Here is a 15,024-nt window from a genome sequence, read left to right as displayed (position 1 = left end):
ATAGTGGAAATACAAACTACAGCGTGCCCGTTATGCGATTGCAAGCCACTGCACTACCACTCCAGCAGTTTGCGTGGTACCGAGCCTAAAGCGCACCGAAATGAAGGTTCGGTACGCGACGAGACAAGACAAGACACAAAAACGACAGAAAAACAGCAACACGATCAAACTCGTGACACAAATAGCGCTGGTGCAAACGATTGGACCAGGCCTGCTGCGATGCATATCGCTCTAGTATATCGAGCGGTAGTAGTACGTGTTAGAATGTTGTTTCCCGTGTCGTGGTGCTTGGTGTGGTCAAACGAGGCAAAAATTCACCATTCGGATAAGGTAGCGGTGCGAAGATCACGCACCGCAAGATGAGACGCAGTAACCGTGCCAAATGGGAACCGTGCTTTATTCTACGATCTCACCGCTCGATCGCCGGTACCACCTTTAGGCCGGCTGAAAAGAGTGACGTTCCAGGAAGTAGCTCAGCAAAACACCTTCACGGGTGGAAGGCCACGCTAGGTTTCTGGCCACCGTAGCCTGTGCGGTCTCTATTGCACCGTCCGGAAGCGTCGTTTGCAGCTGCAACAGCAACCCGTTAAGCTGAAGGTATTCGAAACGTTACAGAATGCATTATTGGAATTGGAAGTACAATTTGTGTCCGGGGAGTACTGTCCCGGAGTACTTACCATCTGTTCCTCCGCCAGCGTATTTGTCTGAGCAGCGATGGACTGTACCAGGCTGTTCAATGTGCCCGCTCCAAGCGTGTCCACAACGTACGCGTAGTTCGCGCTCAGGAAGTTCATCAATGCTTGGGCTCCAGCGTGGCTCACCAGAACGGACGATAGAATGTAGTATCGCTCCTCCGCGTCGAAATCCACCTGCAATTCCCCACCAATCGCAATCAGCAGGTAGGCCTGCAGTTGTTCCGCGTCGGTGGCGCAGCCCAGCGCATTGATCAGCTTCGATCGTTCGCCCCGGTTGTCCGAACTCTGCAGCTTTGCGAACAGGTACTGGAAGGCATCCGAGGTGGCCGTACGCAGCCCATAGCAGTACACCACTTCCGACACATCCGGGTGGACGGGTTCCTCACCTTCCACTTCCCGTTCCAGCGCGAGGCGGGTGTCCGTGAGACAGGTTTCTATCTCCATCCGGCATGCCCAGCTGGATATCACCTGCCTGAGGTACTTGTCCAGCAACCTCTCGTCCGGTGCCACCGTGGAGACGCTGAGCGTTAGCAGCACATCACTAATCAGCGTGTCCACGAAGAGCTGATAGCGAACGTAATCCGACCGACCACGCATACGATTGTAGAAGTAGTTGAGGGCGCGGTTCGCTGCTTCCCATGGTGGATATTCCCGTTCGTGACGCAGGTACGTCATCAGATCGAGGGCAATCTCGAGATCCAATCGGTTCGATCGCGCCAAATGGAAGGCATCGTCGACGAGCTGCGCTCGACTGTGCATCGGAATGGAGGTGGTTTCCTCGGTCAGCGCACGGATCAGCATGTACCAGTTCGTGGCATCGTAGTTCACCCGATAGAATCCGGCCTGGTTAACGTTGGCCAACACCCACTCGTTGTCCGGCGTGCCGCTGGGTACGCGAATAGCCTTCGTGGTCATCCAGTGCCACTCGAGCGGTGCTTCTAGCGAGTCACCCTGCTCCAGGATCGTGTACGGGATCATCCAAAGGGTGGTGTCGTCGTTCACTATTCGGTTGGCGTAGAATCGATCCTGCGTCAGTATGATTTCTCCCCAGTACGAGCGTCGAAGCTCAAGCACGGGATAGCCAGGCTGATCGACCCAGCTCGTGACAAAGCTCTCCACGTCGATATGGTCGGGCAGCACGTCTGCACCGTTGACCACTTCCTGCATTGCCTCGATGAATTCTTCCGTCCCAACCGCTCCCAACGCGTTCCGTTCCACGTACAGCCTTATCACCTGCTGCCAGACCGATGCCGACAGAACCTGGCCGAACATCTGAAGTACCGAGCCGCCCTTCGAGTAGGCGACATTATCGAACAGGCTACCGATGGTGTAGAAGGTTGCGCCGCGGCTAAACGTCATGGGGCGCGTGCTTTCATCGGCGTCTGTGATGAGAACGCGCTGCAGTACTTGCACGTTGAACAAGTCACGATATTGGCGCTCCGGATAAGCCATATCGGCCGCCATGTACTCGTACAGCGTGGCAAAACCTTCGTTAAGCCACAGATAACTCCACCACTTGTTGGTGACCACGTTCCCAAACCATTGGTGCGCGTACTCGTGCGCTATGACGGTGGTGATCGCTGTTTGCGTCCGATAGGTCGTAACGCCCGGCTCGTACAGGAGGTACTCCTCACTGCGAATCAAAAGCAGAATCAATCGTCACTCATCGTCCAATGTCCGGCCGTCCGCTTTGCTTACCGATATTTGCACAATCCCCAGTTTTCCATGGCGCCCGCGGAAAATTGGGTGAGGGCTGTCTGATCCACCTTGGGCATGAAGGTGCTGTACGGCAGGCCCAGATACTCATCGAACACGCTCAATATGCGAACTCCAGCTTCCAGTGCGTATTGCGTTTGGTTGATTGCGTTCGGTCGAGCGTAAACGCGCTGGGCCGCCTCTGCGTTCTCGGTGTACAAGAAATCGGACACCATGAACGCCAGCAGGTAGACCGACATCGGTGGCGTTGTTTCGAACACCGTAACCACGTTACCGTCCAGATCTCTGAAAGGAAATCTTGTTAATCTCGCGCAGGAATTCTTGGAAACAATCACTATACCCAGCGATGGCCGATATTGGCATATTAGCTACAGCCTGATAGCTCGGATGATGTTTGATTTCCACACTGAACGTCGTCTTCAGGGCAGGCTCATCCAGACACGGGAAGGCCGAGCGAGCACTGATCGCCTGGAACTGGGTCGACGCGAGATACCTTCGCGCCCCGTTCTCGTCCCGATACGAGCTAATGTAGAACCCATCCTCATCGGTGCGCAGCTGACCTTCAAAATCTAAGCGCAAGATGTACTCGGCCGGAGCAAGTGCGCGGCGTATCGAGAAAATCGTAAACTCTCGCTCGCTATCTTCGGTGTAGCGCAGCGTTTCGAGAAAAGTAATGTTAGCGGCCTCGTCGGAAAAGTACAGCTCATTGGCCGTAATGCGCAGCCCGCGGTTGTGCACGTAGATGGTAGACGTTTGCCTCTGGATGTCCAAATGGATGTCCACACTGCCACTGTACGATCGGTTTCCGGTGTGGACCTGCGTTTCCACGTACAGCTTGTAATGCGTCGGCACGATATAAGTTGGCAGTCGGTAGCGTAGCTCTTGTGCTGAAGCCAACTTTACAGCTTCGTCATCGAGGCCACCGGCCAACTGAGACCACCTTTCTTGCGCCGGATGCACCGCAGCAACGGCGGTGTGTACTCCGGCTAGGATACCCACAACACCTAGTAACCAATGTATCAGCATGTCTGCTTGCGTTGTGCACGATTTTGGAACTGGAATACAATTTAAGTCGATCGAGTCGATTTTCGAGCTGGAGCCACCAGATTGTTTCCCTGCCCTGTCGGGTTGCGCCGATAAGGGAATTCGTTTTGGAAGTAGCATTTACGCGCGTCGTAAACCCCGTATCGCTCAGCTCTGCGCGATTACGATAAGAAGTGTATTAACTGTGCAACAACCATTTAATCCCTTAATTCCTATCGCTTGGACATATGCCAATTTGTGTGAGGGTTTTTTTGCGAGAGGTTTACATAATCAATTACGGGTTTGTTCATTGATTTTTACATCGGTGATTGTGCCTGCTTAATTGCATGCCATATTTGCGGATATGCTATCATGATCTTTAAATGCAAACTCATTGCCTACTATCAATGTTTATTATGGAATGTGAGCAATCGTATGTACTACTAAGATCAGGCGTTCGTAGATAAATTCTGCTTGGTATTAATGATTACAATATCAACACAAAAATGACCCTTGAGGTCAAAATTCAACAGAAATTCGATATCGAATCGCCTTATTCGTTAAAGATTTTTAAAGTCTTACATGAAAATCAGTGAAAGAGCTAATGTCTTGGAGAGAAGAGAAGCCCATCATAAAGGCACGATTCAATATTTGGTGTAAGAAAGCGTTCAATCAGCGTACTATTAGAGAACTTCTACAGAAAGGTCTAATTTGTTCTACTTATTGTTGTGTAAAACTTCTTTATTATGTACTACTTTTGCAATGAATCATATTAATTGGAAACATAAAAACATAACATAATAACACAACAAAGTGTGTTATCAAAGTCCCTTGAAGTCTGTTAAACAACTATAACAATTCTGTTCAGTGTTGTTCTATCATTTTCACATGTATGGTTTAACAATTGAACTGTGATTCAGTTTGTCAAGTAACTTATAAGTAAATAGTAATAACTTATGGACAAACAACAAGATTTGATTAGAAAAGCAAGACACCTTATCCTATATTTTTGGATTCATTTTTTGTTAAGTAAGGAAATTTATTATAGATTAGTGCTTTATTAGTAGCAGTAGTAGTTAGACTTAGTACTAAGGGGTGCTCGGTCTTCACACAACCTATCTCTCGTGGCAAGGACAGACTCACAGACTACGTGGTAAAATTCCGTCTGGTAAACCAGAAATGGTAGGCAATACTTAGAAGGTCGTTACGCCAAGAAGAGAGAGAGAGACTAATTAATTAGAACTATGATTCAATGATGAATGACATTTAAGGGTGATGTACTTTCTGGTAATTCTAAAATGTATTAGAATATATATTTGGTTCGAAATATTTGCAAATTGTTAGTAAAAGTCAATTTCTATTCCGGTAAATGCATCAACTGTAAGTAAGGAATTCATCTTAGCTTCTACTAAAAACAGATTTAGAGCTCTTTTTGCTTTAGGTAGAGGTCCTCCTTTTTAGTAAATCGAGGTCTTCCTGTTATTTACTTGAATTTATCTACATAGCAAAGGGCCCAAGGGCCACTCATGAGCGACTTACATAGAGAATATATTCTACGAAGCAAAACCCTTCCGACCAGAAGGAATGGAATGCATTTCGGTATTGCAACATGAAGCACTGGGCGTAGTTAGTGCACGTATCGCCCTCCCCAAAGGGTGTAAATCACATCCAACGGCGGACCGCGAGGGCTGAACCGTCGCTACGACGGCGCTTTAATTGCAACGTTATGTTCTGCCTGGTCTGTCTGCCATCGTTTTTTTGTGTAGTGCACAGTTAGTGCACAAACAATATGCAATAAAATGTTCAAAATGGCGAACAACCGGAAATGGATCGCGTGAGGCAAACCCATTCTAGCGACATCTTCTTTCGCATTTGGAATGACGGGCAAGCACGACGAGCGCCTCGGGAACAATCATGCCCTCCCCCCATGCCCGGAGGACATCGGTGCTGCAAGTTAAGATGGTGGCGGCGGAGAATTAATTAATATTACAGTATCCAATTGCTTGCGTAGTATTCCGAAACCTTCCGTGTACTACGTTATGTACTGTGGGCAAGCTATTTCTCTCCCTGTCTTCGACTCGAAGTCGGTTCGGGGTAGTAGGCTATGGTGTAACAAGATGTAACGATGCACCATGAAGCAGGAGATTGGGTGTTTGAATGACGTGAATCTAATCCGTGAATGGCTGTCGGCATCGAAATGTGGAAACCCCGTACAGAGAGCCCCCTTGCAAAAGAGAAAGGGCGAATAAATGTTTGTTGGCCCAAACCCCATCCGGTTATAGATTGGGGCAGAAGGCAACGGCAAAAGCACAGAAAAAAACAAAAGGGCTTGTGAAAATTAGTCACACCCTCCACCCCCGAGGGGGGTGTTTTGCTGGGGTTCGGGTGGGAGAGATAATGTTATGTGTCTAAAATGGTTAGATTCCACTTTTTCCATTGCGAAGGAAAACATCCATTCGCCGTTCGCCGTTCGCCGTTGCCGTTGTGGGGAACTGCCGGGATCGTGGAGTGTGTGTGATATGATGAAAAATGAATTACGGCCAAAGTGCTATAGTCTGCTGCCCGTGTACGCCTAACGACCCCGCAGGCCAATCCCTCTTTTTGTACGGTTATACATTTAATTTCACCCGGTGCCCGGTGCCCAGGTTAGCCGTGGTACGCGCGCGAGGCTTGTTTTACACGCTCGAGATAGAATAATGGCGCGCTGCACTTTTTTGCGCTTTATTTCTCCGTTCCAGCTCGCTGCACACAAACGGTGTTCACGGTGTGTTGCATTAACGCGCCTGGGAATAGAGGGGGGGGACCCCCAAATGCATGTATAATTCAGATTAGTAACAAAATGGTGGTGGGCCTCGGTGGGCCTGAAGACGAACCAGACCTAGAAGCGGACCGTTTTATATTCCCTCTTTGGGCTTTGGAAATGCTTTTCAAAATAAATGCCGTGTTTTTATGTTTATAGACAGTGGCAAAATAGTTACATCCAACCAATGCCTATAATTGAATGTGCCATTTCTACTGCCATCATCATCGATGGTCAAGCTCCGGACAAATCGTTATAGATCGTTTGGCTTTCTATTATTTGATGGCCAAAAAGCAAACACCACGCAATGCCGCACCTATTTAACTTCTCTATTTTGAAGTCATGATGATGTCATCGGGTGTTGCAACTTCTGTCATAAACCCAGCGCGTCGCAATTAGTTGCTGCAAAAGTGTGGCCATATTAATAGGAACGTTTACACCGTGGCGAAGGTCAATCTGCCATAAAAACGCGCTACAAACTAGCCAGAACCCTCTAGGGAGGGTCTAGTTTTGGGGGGCGAGTGATCATTTTTACGACCGTTCAGCTCGTAGTCGTCCTGATTCATCGCTCAATAGGCGCGGCCCATCCGGGGAAGGCCGCCCCCAGGCCATCCTGGCACCTGGAGCCTCCGGCAAAAGTGTATTTCGATCGTTAAAATCGATCGTAAAAGCGGATATTATGGCAACGTTTCTGTCGAAAGGTGCATCAGCAGTTGGAATGTTGCCATTTTACGAGGGCAGCTGTAATGTGCGGAATCCCACCCAACCCGCCAGCCAGTGTCATTAAACTTAAGCTAAAGTGTCGTCGCGTATCGAGGGTACCGGGGAATGGGAACCGATCGTTCGCAACGAACTCGCAAGGATATCAGTTGTATCGAATGACTTCGAACTTGTAGTGGGTTTTTGCTTTATATTTACCATCGTTATGAGACTGATTAGTGATCGTGATAATGAGACTCCGACTGACTGTGTATGGCGTAGTGGCGGTAGCCAATAACTGTCGCAAGTATGTGGCAAAAGGACGATGGGATCGTTTTGTTTATATCTTTCCAGTCAGTCCCAGGCGTGTGTGTGTGTGTGTGTGGAAGAACAGCCTTTGGCCTGTTTTTTTTTCGCAACCCAACCAACCAACAGATCGCCAACAGAACACGAGCGAGAGACTATTAAAAATCAATTTTCCAGCCTCGCGATCCTCGTGCGCACCGCAAATGGCGCTCCGCTAACGCGGTGCGATTAAAAACGAGTGAAAACAAAAAATAAAAACACTAATAAAAGCGCGATTAAAATGTCAGTGAGTGAGCGAGGCCGTGTTTTTTGTGTTGCATCTTCCCACTGTTGTGGAACTTCCCTGTTTTTTTTTGTTTTCTTCCTTAATTTCGTTAGCTCCGCTTTGCGCGGTTCAATGGCCGATACGCGGCTACTCTTTCGCTGTAACGAGCGCAAGTACCGCAGCATGTTGCAGGAAATCATGTACCGGCCGGCCGCATTCTGCATTTCTGCGGGCCCCGTGTGATCCGGGACGCAGTGGGACGAGATTCATTAGCCGCGGTAATCGGAAATTTGCGTGGTGACGTGGTAATTTGTAGTTTATTTATTTGTGATTGCTTTTGGAGAGCAGCAATAAAGAGTGGACGAAGCGTTATGTCAGGGAGAGGGATGCGCCGGATAATCTGATTTTCTTCCCGCAAGGGGGTCCATCCAACACTGGAGCAGCATTTTGTGTCACTTTGTAATATCGCATGGAATTAATTGTCAAGTGCGCATCGTATCGTGCTGTTGCGTACTTTAAAACATGTTTTCAGCCGTTGATGCTGGGAATCTTTCGATCGAGCATAATCCGCAACGATTCGCAATTCATCGTTATATCTTTTTATTGAATCTCTTTTTTGTCGTAACCGTCGTAACCGTCGAGTGTAGCGAGGTTGTGGTTTTATGTCCGCTCGGGATTCATCTTTCGACGCCGGAAGTCCTTAAGGACAATCTGTGTGTTCCGAACGCACCGAAACGTGCTTGAAAATATGCGCATTTCCATTTTTACGACTTCAACCAGAAATTCGGTTCGGTTTGCGCCGGTTCTCACCGGGCTGCCACGAGGTCACGGCGTCTGAAGGATGATGGCGGTTTGAAGGTTGAATAGATCCCCGGTCCCAAAACTAACTCCGTGAATCATCATCCGCAACCGCTGCCGAGAGTGCGAGCCCTGCCAGGGTGTCTGCGTCTGCGGCAGTAAAACATACTCGGTTTTACGAGCATTCGGAAAAGTTTTTCCCTATTTTCCTCGCTTCGATGTGGAACGGATTGGGTGTTCTTCCATCTCCTCGGTGGTGGTTTCTTCGGTGTCGAGCGCCTCTGGCGGTGCCTTGCGATGCCTTGTCGACTTCCGATCCTATTTCTCCTTCGGTAACCTTCCCGCCCCTTTCGTGCCATGGCTTGATTTATGTGTGTGTAGTTTTTGACGGAAACTAATAAGTATTGCTGTGAGGCGGTGGAGGTGGAGAACCAAGACGCGGTCAAAAGTCAAGCTTGCCGTACGCCGGCTCAATGGTCCGGTCATTGCTGGTAACTCGCCTGTAAAGTATCCCACAGCGAACGTTTCCAACCGAATGCATCCTATAAAGTGTACACGAGCTCAGCTGCAGCAACTCCCGGACAACATGTTACATGGAAGATGCGTTCGGTTGCATGTTCGCTTTTGATGAGACTTTAAAAAAATTTGGCTGATTTGTTAATATTTTTACGACTTTGTTTATGAAACAGTGTTCGTACAGATGTAAGCTTAATTTTGGGGGAATAGTATGATGCAGTACGAACTCGTACTCGCTGCCCTTTTCTGCATTTTGTTGCCCCTCGAAGCATTTTTGGCGCCGTCCGTCCGTTTGCATGCTGCATGGGGGAAACTGCTGATGATGCAAGGATGATTTCGTTCACGGACAACACGGAAGCACGATAAAGATGTTTGAATGTGCGCCATAAATCGGAGACGGTGGATGAAATGAATTGGAAATTGGTGGATTGTACATCGTGTGTGTGTGTATTTTCGGACAGAAACGCATATAAAATGCAGTTCCTGCGACCTGTGTGAGGGAGGAAAAGACTACTGAAAGAGTTCTGGAATGTTGGAAGACAATGTAACAACTATTAGGGCAGCTTTAAAGTCGTAATACTTTAAACTGAGCAAGTGTCACAGATCTAATTTGTCGTGCAACAGTGTGGACCGTTGAAACAAATTCCCACTCTGTGAGAATAATTCCTACGAACGTCTCCTAGCAGGGCTTCAGCTGCCATTCGGTTAGTTTTACATTTGTAGTTCCAATTTTCTCCAAGATGTAATAAAAACACTTCTAATGGTACGCTAACGACGTGTAGTTGCACTTGGACCACGCACTGCTCCGGGGCAATACCAACTGCGAATTCATTTCTGGCCGAGCTGTGGGGGGAGGTTTTATTTTATTTTTTAAACCCCATTCGTTGTGCCAATTGGCGATCTGTCAGTTTCGTTCGAACACTTGCAACGGCGCGCAAATGAGTGTAAAGCGTGAGTGAATTTCAATTCCCAAAGAGGTCCGGAGCTCGTCATAAAACACACTCCGTTGCCCTGCCGCTGCGATGCAGTCCGGCCCCGATCTTCTACCGTTCCTGATGCCATATCTAAAATCCACTCGTTAAACGCGAAACCACGAACCGCGATCGGCGTTGAAAGGGGTCGGCCGGTCGGCCGGGTATGCGCGAGCGTGCACAGGATCGTAAATTATAATATGATTTTTATTACATTTTAGCGTAGCATAAGCCGTGCGGCCGGCTGAGACGTTCGTAATTTGTTATAATGTTATGGCTCTTTCCATACGGGCATCCCCCCCCCAGCACCGACAGGGATGGCTGGCTGGCCCGGTTGATGTCGCTATTGTTATTTTTATATTTCCTTCCAGCTGAAGGAAACGTATCCGTCACTTTGTAGAATGGGAATCGCCCGTTCGGCAATAGCAACTCCCCGTGGCCATGCGTTGTATTTCGCGATAATTTCTACATCTTTTCCATCGTCATTATACTGTGCTGTTGTTGTCGTGTTTTTTTTTTTTTGGATTTCATTATTTTATTTTATTTTTACAATACTCATGTAGCGTGCGAGTGCAATTGCGAGTGCCTTGGTAAATGTTGAAAAGGGCTGCCAAGGAACCGTTTTTCATGCTGGAAGATTTGTATCAACGAATTGCTACGAAATAACTACGCCACAGCATAGACATCATGTGCGGGGCGAGGAAGAGGACGGATACAAAATTGCGGTTTTGTAGCTTTTATGATCCAATTAGCTCTCTAGAACAAGAACTGTACGTTGCGAACCAAAGGGGGAGGATTAACGGGGTAGGTACCCAGGTCCGGTTCGGTTGGCATGACCAGGCAACACCAAAAGCCGGTCGATGGAAATCGAATCAGCGGATATATGCGCTGGCACACACATGTGGCGAGTTTGCCTGCCTGTTCTGTGTTGCTTTTTGTTTTGTTTTGCGCAAGCAACATCGTACGCATGAGAAGTGTCATAAACCTGTGTATGCAATTTGCTTCACCGGGTTTCGTCACTGATCCCGCTGTAAATCAAACTTTAGTTGGGTTGTAAATGAAGTTGTTGCAGCGAAAAGGCATCTATATATGCAAATAAAGTTTTTCGCAGTTCGAAGACTTTTTTTCTCCTCGAGAAGAGACACATTCATGACCCTCGCGAAGGTCGACATACCGCCATAAAGCAACGGTCACTTTTTCTCACGAACATCATCTGGCTGACTGATGATTAAATATATATGTTTTATTTGTAAAAAGAGTATTATAAATATATCCTCTTCTTCAATCCTTGTTCGTTCTTATTTTGTTTTAATTTATACAACTTTTATTTCTTAATCTCAATCTAATAATGCCACACAAGAAGGTTCGAAGTTTTTATTCGCAGCGCGACATCATTACGGACGAACGGGTTTTTACGATGCTTTACCGCTATTACATTAGTCAGTGCAGTAGTTAAAGTTTTCCCGATGCTTTTACCCAATCATAAAGTGAGGTTATTATTTTCCACAAGCCCGTTCCGATTCCCAACCCGACTGTGTTGTGAGAATGCACCCAAAGAACGATTTTCCTTCTACGTCGTAGAAGGCTTTGCTCGTTCGCTGTTCCCTCCTTGGATCGTAGCACTCGGTGATTTTTCCAAACCCAACTGCTCGAGGCTTTCCATTGGTTCCATGGTTCGGTGTGGCATTGGGGTAAGTCCCACCGGTATGTTGTAATAGTGGCACGCTCGACGAAGATGGAAACCATTCCGGAATGGAAGGGAAAGAAAATAAGTAATCCCGAGTGCCTAGAGTGGTACGATCGCATCAAAGCTCCAGCGATTACTGGGGGGCTGTGCGACTAGATACATATGCATATAAAAACACACATAAATCAGCATGTTCGGGCGGCATCCAAAGGCAGTCCGGACCGGGACCAGAAAGAGCAAACTCGAGCATGTGCATAGGGCTTCTATGCCCCACGCTTACAATGCACCCACCAACGGCAACAGCATAAACCGAGCCACATGCTCCACGTGTGTGGGGTGGTAAGCATACTTCGATGCTCGCAAAGCATAATGCTAGCGCGAGAGCGAGACAGGGCCAGCGCGCGCAAAACATAAGACAGAGGCGGAGTCAGGCCCACCATTGGTTCGTGTGGAAGTTTGCACTGTTGTTCCCGCTCTGGCTGCAGCTTGCCCAACATAAATTACCAAATGCTCGCTCTCTCGCGCTCCGTCGCTCGCAGCTGAAGGGTTTTTCCCCACCTGCACACGTGGATTCCACCACTGGCGTTCCGACCGAGCACGTGTTCCACAGCCTTGCGAGGGACTATGGGCGAGCATCTAAGGAGGCGCAGCGCGGCAAACGTGGAAATCGTGTCGACATCGTTTTATGCTGCGGCCGCCAAAAAACCGAACATTTGCTCGCGGATTATTTTTTTTTGTGTGTCCATGTCTGATGCTGCCGCATAATGTTCACTCTCACTCTGCAGCACTCCGAGATTGCCTGCGTGGCATGGGAGCGAACGGCCCACAAACGTCCTTCTTTGCATCCTTCGGCATGCAGGGACGATCTGCTTGTGCCCACATCGCAATGTTACATCGCTTCTCGGGACACTTGGTAGCTTTGGCACCGGAAACCGTCAGGCGATTCAGGACGAAAGGATGAAACAGTATCTTCGGAGCCACGGGGATTGGTGTTTTTCCCCGAGAACGGACAAGCTTTCTCTTGCTTCCTTTGCAGGAAGAAGGAAACTCGCCGAACGAGTGAGAGTTTTCTTCCGGCGCTGTACCACGACGTCCGACATTCACCATTGGCCCGGGACATGCTCGGGTGTATTTTATTGCATGTTTCGCATTCGTCTGCACCGAGCGACGAGCTTTTCCGAGCAGCGGACAGTTTTATTTTTCCTTTTTCCTCTCCTTTTGTTCCCGCGCTTTTCCTCTGGCCTGGCCTTTTGGCTGCAGAAAGGACTGCAATGCGCGGTTACGAAAGGAAAACGGTTCGCGTTGAGGTTCCCATGCATGAAACAAGGATGTTTATGTTAGCGCGAATAATGCTGAGACACACGCACACCGCACGGCCAGCAAGATTAGTTCGTCCTGTGTGTTCTGTGAAAATTGGGAAAGTGTGGACGTTTGCTTTTTTAATGGCATTGCTCGTACGTTCGTTGCCATCGCGCCGTGTTATGGTGGCGTGTTTTTGCGACAAGTTCGGACAATCGGTACGGAGCACAAAGGAGTCATAGATGTGACAATCGTTTATGAACAACTACCGTATACCGGTACGCATAAAAGGACACCCAATGAAACTCACTGAAGAGATGCACGCGCTTTGTGCCGATGAAGACAAAGGAGCACAGTGGCGCGAGTTCGGAATTGGAAGAGGAACGGTTTTAAGAACGCTTCCAGTGCATTGTGCTTATTGAATGAACGTACCACAGTTCAGCTATTGTGTTTGAACGCCTATAACAACGGAAGATTCAATTTTTCAAAAATTTTACCAACCGAAGAGTGAAAAGAGACACAAATTTTTCTTTCCTTTAAAGACGGATTGTATAATTGTTAGTTTTAAGGTTGTTTAACATAACTGAATCATACTGCTACAGAGATTGTTGAAACACGATTGTGAATATTCCTTTTTCGATTCGATTTTTGACATTTAGTGAGGAATAAATCGTAACAAAATATAACTAAGAAATACTCTTATAAACTTTTCTCTTTATTTCTGACATTTAGTTACTTAAAGCGTTAGCTAAAAGTGTGGCTAAAGCTAAAAGATCGCAGTCGTTTTAGACATATTTCTTCAGTTATCTTCTGGATATCTAAAGAATGATTTATTTAAGAACAAATGGCAGAAAAGTTTATGATTCCGAAGAGACCAGATTTAAAGTTACGAATTCCAACGATCCACCAAACTTTAGTTTATTCTAGATCTGACTACATAAAGAAATCGAAATTGAATAGTACCTTTTTAATTTATTTTTGCTGTTGTCTTAATTTTTCAACATTGCTTAATCCATCCTCTGTATTTCTAATAATCCGAACAAGGTGGATCAGATTAAATATTTAATAACTTCGGAAAGAATCAGTTACATGACCTTTCTTAAGATTGTTAACTGTGATAATATTGAATCAATTTTGATCAAGGATAAAGAGAATTCAAAGTTATCATGAAACATGTAACTTTTATCGAGAATTTATAGCTTAAACACCCTAGTTCACAAACAATCAGTTAGCTTTTTTATGATAGATATTTTGAAACTTGTTGGATTACTAAACCTTTTAAGTAACAAATTCAAAACGATTAATAAGATGTTTTACCTAATCACGTACAAATGATATTACCTTTACAATCAAGAACAACAATTCTTCAAGTGAAATAAAATCTTAAATCAACACAGTGATCATTCGAATAAAATAATCATACAAAATTTGGAAGGAAAAAATCAAGCGAAAATGATTTTAGTTAAACCTAATAAATTTGTTGAACATACTACAATATTGTGTAAAACACATGTGCCTGGCCAGAGCCCTGCCAACCACCATGACATTACAGGCTATTTAGTTGTCATAGCTCAGAATGCAATGCAAATCCCCACCCAAATAAAACAAAGATTGATTAACATCCTGACGGGTCATGTACTTATAAATGCCGCCCATAAAATTAATCGGTACGGCCGCGCTCGATGAACAATGTACACGCGGGGTCTCCCATCTACGGCAGCAACATGTTGCCAATACAAGGTCGTCATACAGATGCCAGCGAAGCGCAGACCTCACGGTCCGTATTCGTGAGCAGGCATCGCGCCGGTCGGACGGGCGGAAATCGCAACGAAAAATAAAATAAAAATAATTGAATCAAACGGGGCTGGTGATAAACGATCCGATTGATTCGTTAGGCTGGCGTGTGTGTGTGTGTTACCCGATCCGTGGCCTTCCCGGTGCCCAGCGTTCGATCGGGCCACGTGCGTTCGGCAATCGAACCAGTCGGCCAGTCTTATCTGAGATTATACGAACGAGGTGACAGCTTAAAGAGAAAACCGGGTGATTATTTAAATTAGCACCGGCAAACGGCCTGTGAGACCGCTTGGTTCTGAGGCCTTTATGGAAGAAGAAAAAAACACGAGCCAAGGTAAGAAGCATAAAAACAACCGTGTTGCTTTTTTTTTCATCGGGAATAAGATCGGGCTCTCGTACCCTTTCGGTCAAACCCGGTGCCGGTGGAGCAATCACAGCATACGGAATATCGGAAG

General features: G+C 46.9%; 2 protein-coding genes across 3 annotated transcripts in view; one reads left to right on the top strand and one right to left on the bottom strand.

The window, feature by feature from the left end:
- Window positions 1-15,024, top strand: part of LOC128296889 (uncharacterized) — a 73,675-nt gene that overhangs the window by 47,060 nt on the left and 11,591 nt on the right. The window lies entirely within an intron of this gene.
- On the bottom strand, window positions 436-3,437 carry LOC128296888 (aminopeptidase N-like). Its single transcript, XM_053032405.1, has 4 exons — window positions 2,752-3,437; window positions 2,394-2,696; window positions 678-2,328; window positions 436-591 (listed from the first exon to the last, which is right to left on the bottom strand). Exons 1-4 carry the CDS (start codon window positions 3,435-3,437, stop codon window positions 436-438), a joined length of 2,796 nt encoding a protein of 931 aa, XP_052888365.1.

The sequence above is a fragment of the Anopheles moucheti genome, chromosome 2 (assembly GCF_943734755.1).
Source record: "Anopheles moucheti chromosome 2, idAnoMoucSN_F20_07, whole genome shotgun sequence".
Classification (NCBI taxonomy): Eukaryota; Metazoa; Arthropoda; class Insecta; order Diptera; family Culicidae; genus Anopheles; species Anopheles moucheti.
The sequence above is the reverse complement of the archived record's forward strand: the minus strand, read 5'-3'. Positions and strand labels throughout refer to the sequence as shown.

Excerpts from the sequence above, each read along its gene's own strand:
- LOC128296888 (XM_053032405.1), bottom strand. The coding sequence starts at position 3,437 with ATGCTGATACATTGGTTACTAGGTGTTGTGGGTATCCTAGCCGGAGTA. Across the intron at positions 2,329-2,393 it reads TGGGGATTGTGCAAATATCG|TGAGGAGTACCTCCTGTACG; the intron begins GTAAGCAAAGCG and ends TTTGATTCGCAG. Across the intron at positions 592-677 it reads CGCTGGCGGAGGAACAGATG|CTTAACGGGTTGCTGTTGCA; the intron begins GTAAGTACTCCG and ends GAATACCTTCAG.